Source organism: Borostomias antarcticus (genome assembly GCF_949987555.1).
Source record: "Borostomias antarcticus genome assembly, chromosome: 25".
Lineage (NCBI taxonomy): Eukaryota > Metazoa > Chordata > Actinopteri > Stomiiformes > Stomiidae > Borostomias > Borostomias antarcticus.
In genome coordinates, this window is record NC_140258.1 from 7,783,887 (window position 1) to 7,791,670 (window position 7,784).

At 47.3% G+C, this 7,784-nt stretch overlaps 1 protein-coding gene across 1 annotated transcript; it reads left to right on the plus strand.

Moving 5' to 3' along the window:
• Positions 1-661: 661 nt before the first annotated feature.
• hs3st1l1 (heparan sulfate (glucosamine) 3-O-sulfotransferase 1-like1) lies at positions 662-1,600 on the plus strand (the record flags this gene model as incomplete). Its single annotated transcript, XM_084458632.1, has 1 exon — positions 662-1,600. One exon carries the CDS (start codon positions 662-664, stop codon positions 1,598-1,600), a length of 939 nt encoding a protein of 312 aa, XP_084314758.1.
• Positions 1,601-7,784: the final 6,184 nt, after the last annotated feature.

Genomic DNA, 7,784 nt, shown 5'->3' on the forward strand with positions numbered 1-7,784 from the left:
ACTAAGGTCGAGAGGATTCAGTTGTGAATTTTACGACGTAACATTGTCACATTTATTGTCTCTCTCCTGTAAGTCTTATCGAATACCCTCAATCCTATTTCTTCCATGCTGAATATAAACAATCTACTCATTGTAGATCTTTCTTGGCAAGTATAGAGAATCTAATTCATTCAGAATCTTATCCTCTGCTACATCCTATGAAGGTTATGTGACTCTTTATGTGGAAATGATCATACAGTGTGGGTAGAAGGAAGGAGGACGGCAGATTTAACAGGAGATTAAAAAACGATGATTCACATACTTGAAACATGTATTGTATTAATTACTGGAATGCTGTGTCAGGTAAAAGAGGACAGTGCCCTGAGCAAACTAGCTGCTCATTCTGCCATGGACATGGCAATGTTGAACTGATATCTCCTTTCTCATCTTCTGTTTCTCTACAGATGTACCACAGGCTGGCCGTGAGCTCTCATCCTGGTCGTCAAGCTCCATGGCAGACGCAGACTGCACTTTCCCTCTCCGCTCCTCCTAGCTTTGATCTCAGAGAGACGGACCTGGTCCACAGTTAAACCATAATCCGACTGCAATCTAGTCTACCTCTCCTCTCACCATTCTCATCTCTCTTGGACCATCTTTTCCTCTCCTCTTCTTTTCTCTCACCATGGCCTGTTTGCTGGCATCTGCCTTCTTGTTGGTGCTCCAGAGATACGCCGCCCCGACAGAGTTCGTCCAGGCTGAGGACAGCGCAGCGTTCATGGCCCTGCATCTGGGCCCGGCTGGACTATCAGTCAATGACACCAGAAATCCGACTCCACCCCCGGGGACTTGCAAACGCGCCCCACACAGCATCATCATCGGCGTGCGCAAGGGGGGCACGCGCGCCCTGCTGGAGATGCTGGACATCCACCCCGAGGTAGCTGTTGCCGCCACCGAGGTGCATTTCTTCGACTGGGACGAGAACTACGCCAGGGGCTTGGACTGGTACCGCGAGCTGATGCCCTACTCCTACCCGCATCAGATCACAGTGGAGAAGACGCCTGGCTACTTCACCTCCGTCCTGGCGCCGGAGAGGATCCGCGCCATGAACTCCTCCATCAAGCTGCTGCTGATCCTGCGTGACCCGGCGGAGCGCGTCGTCTCCGACTACACCCAGGTCTACTTCAACCGCCTGGAGAACCACAAGCCCGTGCAGGCCATCGAGAACCTGCTGGTGCGCAACGGGGCCCTCAACACCCGCTACAAGGCCATCCAGAGGAGCCTGTACGACGTCCACATGCGCAACTGGCTGCGCCACTTCCCCCTGGAGCAGATCCACATCGTGGATGGGGACACTCTGATCCGGGATCCACTGCCCGAGCTGCAGAGGGTGGAGCGCTTTCTCAACCTGCCCCCCAGGATAATGTCCTCCAACTTCTACTTCAACCAGACCAAGGGCTTCTACTGCATCCGGAGTGATGGGCGCGAGCGCTGCCTGCACGAGTCCAAGGGCCGTCCCCATCCGTCGGTCAACGGCACGGTGCTGCAGCAGCTACGTGCCTACCTCAGGGAGCACAACCGCAACTTCTACAGGCTGGTGAAACGTTCCTTTGACTGGCAATAGGGCAGTTCCCCCTCGACCACAGGGGGTCTTTGAGAACTGCTGGCCTGGATAAGTGCTGACTGAACAGATCGCAGAGGGCAGAAGGGGAACAGAAGCACTTTACAAAACACAAAACCCTGAACGCTCCTCTGGATTGCCTTGTCAGCAGAGCAGTTCGACATTTACAAACTAAAGCAACAAAAAAAAACATTTTAACTACAGCATACGGCGAAAATGGACCCCAAGCTTAACAAGTCATTCTCTGTGCAGAAAAGTGAAGTGATCGCAGAGTTGCTGTGCAAAACAGTTTTGTGAAACTGATGAAAATGTCTTTTCTTTCCTCGTTTGATATTCTTGTACTTGATAATAAATGGTTCTGCTTTGAAATGTGCCGGTGGAGCTGGATCTTTCTCTCTAACGCTATTCTAGCCGCCCTCCGGCTCCTAACCTGAGCTATTTAGGGAGCATTCACAGGTAGACCGAGGCTTTGATTCACTGCCATGGAGGGAGGACATTAATGCAGGGAAATAGATGCCCTAGAGCAGTTCTTTAGTAGTACAGGAATCACTAATGGCTGTGGACACTGAAAGGTAGCTGGAGCCCAGAGCTAAATCACGAGTCAGCAATCTCCTATGGGTTACACCTCAGATCAACAGTTTGCAGTAGTACTAAATCAAACGCTTAACAGTTCTCATGGGACTTCAAATGCTGAAGAGGCAGCTACGTGGGAAATTATATTCAACTTATATATTATAGGGAGAATTACACCCTACCTAAATCATTACTTCCCGTCATTATTCTGTATTTTCCAAGAACCATCTTGTACTATCCTGCACATTACAGATAGACATGGGTCATGTTTCCTCATTCATTAATTCGTTAAGCAGCAGCCAAAGCTGCCTGTCTCCAGGGACCTGATGGTTCATGTGATCTGCCCCTCTGCTAGTTCTGGCTGCACCTGGGTCCACTCACATTCTCCTGGGGGAAGCGTTATCGATGCCATACTGGCTCTATTCCTGGAGGCTGAGAGGAGTGGTGTGCTGCGCTCATGACGAAAAAGCAAATGTTTTCACACTGAATCTCTTGAATATTTTATATCTGATGTGTTTTTGTGATATTTTAGCATACTGTATGAAACTGTTTGCATATAGTGTTGGAACACTGTATCCTCAAACACAGCACTTACAACGATACCATCAGTGTACAATAGGGTATTACTCTACCCCCTCACTAGGGGGTGCAGATAGGTGGCCTGGCGTCGCCATACTGATCATGTGAGCTCACACTGTGAGGCGGTCTGGCTTCCAGGCTAGCAGATAGGCCCTTGCAAATGGCAGCAGGGTAGATGAGTCTTGACAGGTTCTTTCGAGCGTGTTCCCCTGTCAAAGAGTGCATGTGTAGAGGCTTAACAGATACATCGTGACCATGGGCAGCGGCTGCCTGCTCCTGTATCTTGTCGAGTGGCCACTCACCTGAAAGAGAACACTCCTTCCTCTAAGGGACCCTCTGTCCAGGTGACTTCTTAACATGTGTGTGTGTGTGCGCGTGCACGTGTGTGTATGTATTCGTGTGTGGGCCCGATGCCCCATGTCTGTCACCAGACACGCTCCTGAGGTGCCACACTCAGGGAGGTCCACGCTGCAGGTGGGTGGAGAGGGCAAAGCCTGTCCAAGCATAGCACAGCAGTGTGAGTGAACACTGAATCTTTTTAGTGCTGTGACCTGCAGCATGAAGCATTATGTCCATGTCAATGTCCTACCACCAGGGTGGATTTTAAACGACCAGTCATTCATTACCAAGACTGACAGCAGCAAGTTGTTCATCACACTGCTAAGGGGTCGATACTGAATGAGGTGCTTATCATAGCGAGCGTTCCTGATCAATTCACCCTCTTGTGCAATCAGGGGTTTGAGAGGCAGGTAGAAGGCCATCTTCTGTCGACCCCACAGAACCTGTTATCCATTCGAGAAAGTTCTAACGAGCTGTCCTAGAGTGTGATTGATGGAGCACTTACCATTGAGTCAAAGCTATTGCGATGTTCACTGCAAGCTAAGCTGTTTGCACACCAACAGCCACCGTAAGTGCATGATACAACTCTATTACTGCAGTGTCCTTGCAGTGGCTGAATCAATGACCTGCATGTCAATATGAGGTGCAACACACTAGCGCAGTCGATGAACAGAGCACTGACATGCTGTCAATCTGCTACTGCTGTCAGTTTTAACCTTTTTTAAGTCATGTCTAACTGTTTATAAGCTGAGGCTTTAGATACTGTAGGTCCACTTTTAACATCACAAGCCTATGTGCAGTCATCAAATACAGTATAATTCCAGGCTAGCAGATGTGCACCAGGCACGTTCTGGCAACATGAAGCAGATGCAGTTATGCTTATGTCCTACCTTTTGCAATTAAATCAAAGTATTCAGTGTAGTGTAATGCATAATGCAGCTTCTGAACATTGGGTTTCATTTGCCATATTTCGCCTTCCAAGAAACACTTGTTCCGTCTATTAAAAGCAAATTCTCAGCTTATGATCGTAGGTCTCCAGAGCATGCAGTAGCTACGCAGAGTTCGGCTTCAGAACGCCGGTACTACTCTTGAGAACCTCAGTGCGCCTGAAGTACAAGTCTCTAAGCGCAGTGATCATAGAATAGAGAGCGCAAATCTGCATTCTACGAATCAAATCCCACACTCCCCACCTAAAGGCATGAATAACCTTGTCATGGTTGGACATATATATATGACCTAGCCATATTCTATCTCTGATCTATCCAACATGATCAAACTACCTAAATAATAGTCATCTGATCAATGTTGTGAAATATTACTATAACTAATGATAATTGTACCCACAATACACCTAACCCCGATACTAACCCATAAGAATCCTAACAAGAACAAGGACCAAAAAAGCTGCTAATACCTCAAACTCTGAACACTGTGGATTTAAAGTAGACTTGTTCCTTAATAGAATACACTATACTTTTACTGAGACACAAAGCATAGCTTTTTATGTACAAAGCAAATGTACTTGACAATGGTAGAAATGAAGCCCACCCCATGGCTCTGGTACACGTGTGACGGACGAACGCAGGCCGAGCGCACGCATGCATGTACGCACTCACACATAAACTAATGTACAGTACATGGGTAATTTAATATCCTTCCCTACCGATTTCATCGGGTGGGGGACAAAAACTGACACAGGAGCTGCTGCAACTGGCCCGACGCCTTGCTGGTCTCATAGACAGTAAAGCTCCTGAATACAAATAAAAAAAGAAATAAGTAATATAATTGCCTTTCTTATCCATTTGCATGCCTGGATGCACAGGTCAGATAGCCTTACTTCCACAGGCAGGAATAACCTTGCCGAAGATGTATCCCCCCTATCAAACTGATATTCCACACAGCTGCTCCGCTGCATGGCAGATACGGCCATCTGGTAATGGCAAGATGGCTCCACTGTCTGCATGCACTATGAATCAACCCTCTTGTTCATGTCTTATACACAAATCTCCTCACCAGAGTCTATGGAGACTCATTGGTTGCATGTTGGCTAAAAATGCAGTTGGCCTAAGGGGTAGTGATGTCAAGCACATATTCACGTCCTACAGAGCAGCTTTACACACACGCTGTCTAAAATATACTAGTCTGTATTCCAAGAGCCATGAAAAGCTCCAGAGTAATGGACAAAGAATACTAAAAATCATGCCGTAGTGGTTCCTCGTACCAAGGAGCTCTCTGCTCTGTGAGATGACTTATTCATCTGTTTGTTGATTTATTTTTCATTGCGCTTAGTGCAGGTCTTTGATGTGGTCCCATGTCTGTGTGGGGTGGGTTTGGGGCGGTGGGGGTGGATGGGAGAGAGGGGCTTGTCTCTGCTGTCTAGCAGCATAGAATAAAAGCCCCCTCTGATTAATTTATTTAGGAGATGGATGTGAAAGAGTTGGGTATGGTCAAGGCCAGGGAGTAAAGGTGTTCAGTGTAGGAATTTAGAGTATAACTGGCTGCTGTAAAGGCATGTATTGTAAGTGTGTGTGTGTGTGTGTGTGCCCGCGTGCTTGAGCTTGTTTGTGTGTGAGACAAAAAAAAAAACAGACGGACAGAAGAGAGGTTAAATCTGAATATGACGTAAACAGAACCACTATTTCGCAGCAGCAAGGTGAAAGCAGGCCTTTGGAAGGCTGCACAGATTTAGTATTGACGATCTGTCTCCTCCCGAACACAGAGAGAGGATGGCTATTGAGGCACACGTGAAAAACATCCTTGTGTGAAAGTTGTGTCCCAGCGCTCTCTCTTTTCTCTCTCCCACCAACACACCTCTCCACGCAGCACGAGGCTTGCTTTCAACTCAACCCTCACACACACACACACACACACACACACACACATACACACACACACAATCCCAGTGACCTCCTTATCTATTCTATTCATCAGCTAAGTAATGTTAAGGGAGTACAAATGTGAACAAACTTGACACACTGGAGGGAGAAAACACCTAATCCTCAGCTCTCTGCGGATGTCGGAGCGTTGATGGATCGACATCCCTCTCGTCTGTGAAACCCTTCACTTCTCTCCTCCAGACTCTTTCATCCCCCAGTCCTCCCCGGAAGCGGCTGTCTGTTTGCATCCCAGGCCAGGCGAAAATATGTCAGGATGAATTCTACTCCGGAATGAGAACTGGCCTTCTTCTTCTTCGCATGGGTAGGTTGGTTTCGTCCTCTCCCCCCAGACATGGGGCCGAGGGGCTATCCTTTAACCACCCCAAGCCTGGGTGAGGGGGTCACCCGGGCTATATATCCGGGCCAACCTCCAGGAGCCACGTCACCATTTTGTCACCCACGACCATCAGGCCACGCATTCCGTTGGGTGTCCGATATATCGGACAGTCCTGGATGACGTGGTCTGCGGTTTGTTCCTCTGCGCCACACTCGCACGCCGCACAGGATGCCAAGCCTCATCTGTGCATCGATGAGCAGAAGCGTCCGAAGCCGGTCCGGAGACGATTAAGCCTCACCCACGCCGGTCTGGGTAAGTCCATCCCGGTAGGGGACCGGCGGCCGAGATGAAATCACGGAGTCCGGAGGTGTTTTTAGGTGTATTCACCTTGAACTAAAAATAAAACTGACATAAACAAATCTGTATTTTTTCTATAGAAAAAGATAAATAAAACATGAATTATTCTGTTGAATTTTAAATCCAATAACCTGCTATATTGTATACTTTAAAGTCAGAAATTCTGAGTTTTTTTCTCAGAAATTCTGACTTTAATCTCAAAAGTTATTTCTGACTTTAATCTCAGAAGTTATTTCTGACTTTTTTCTCAGAAATTCTGACTTTAAACTCAGAAGCATAAAAAAATAATAAACTCAGTTGTTGGCCCTAATCTTCTTCCGTATATTCCGGATGCAAAGTCACTGTTCAGCGAAATTTTCAGGACAGCTGTCGTAGCCGACGCTAGGAAGCAGTGCATTAGCATTGTTAAGTACCTGCCATCAACAAAAAGTCAGAAATAACTTCTGAGATTAAAGTCAGAATTTCTGAGATTAAAGTCAGAATTTCTGAGAAAAAAACTCAGAATTTCTGACTTTAAAGTATACAATATAGCAGGCGAGGTAGCAGGCGAGAATAGCAGGCGAGAGGTAGCAAGCACAGTTTTGAAGTAGCATGCTACTTCTCGCCTGCTATATAGCAGGTAGCAGGCATTTCGGACACGGCCCCGGTTTTCCATGCGCATCCCTATCCTTGATAAGCAAATCGATGAGGTGGTTGTGAGTGATGCGGCACCACACCAGTGCGCAATATTCACTGGTCGAATAGACCATGGCTAAAACTGGCCTCTTCTCCTGGGCATAGGCCTACAGTACAGCCCCTGGTCACAGCCCCTAGCTTCCACGGTAGGCCTATTCCTCTCCTGTCCTGTCATCGGAGCTGTGAAGCTGTGACCAGGGGTAATTCACTTGCCTTTTTGACTGGGTTCATCCTGCAGACATGTTGTTCTGTCTGTTTCTGTGTAGTGTTGCACGGTGTATCGATACTAGAAAAGTACCGCGATACTCTGTCGTCAAAAACGGTACAATACCCAAATTTAAAGTATCGATACTTTAAGAAAGACAGTGTTTTAATAAGACCTGTACCTGTATATATTGAGTTGCGTTCATGCGACAGTGAAGCCGTGTTTGTTTGTAGGCTATAGCGCTCT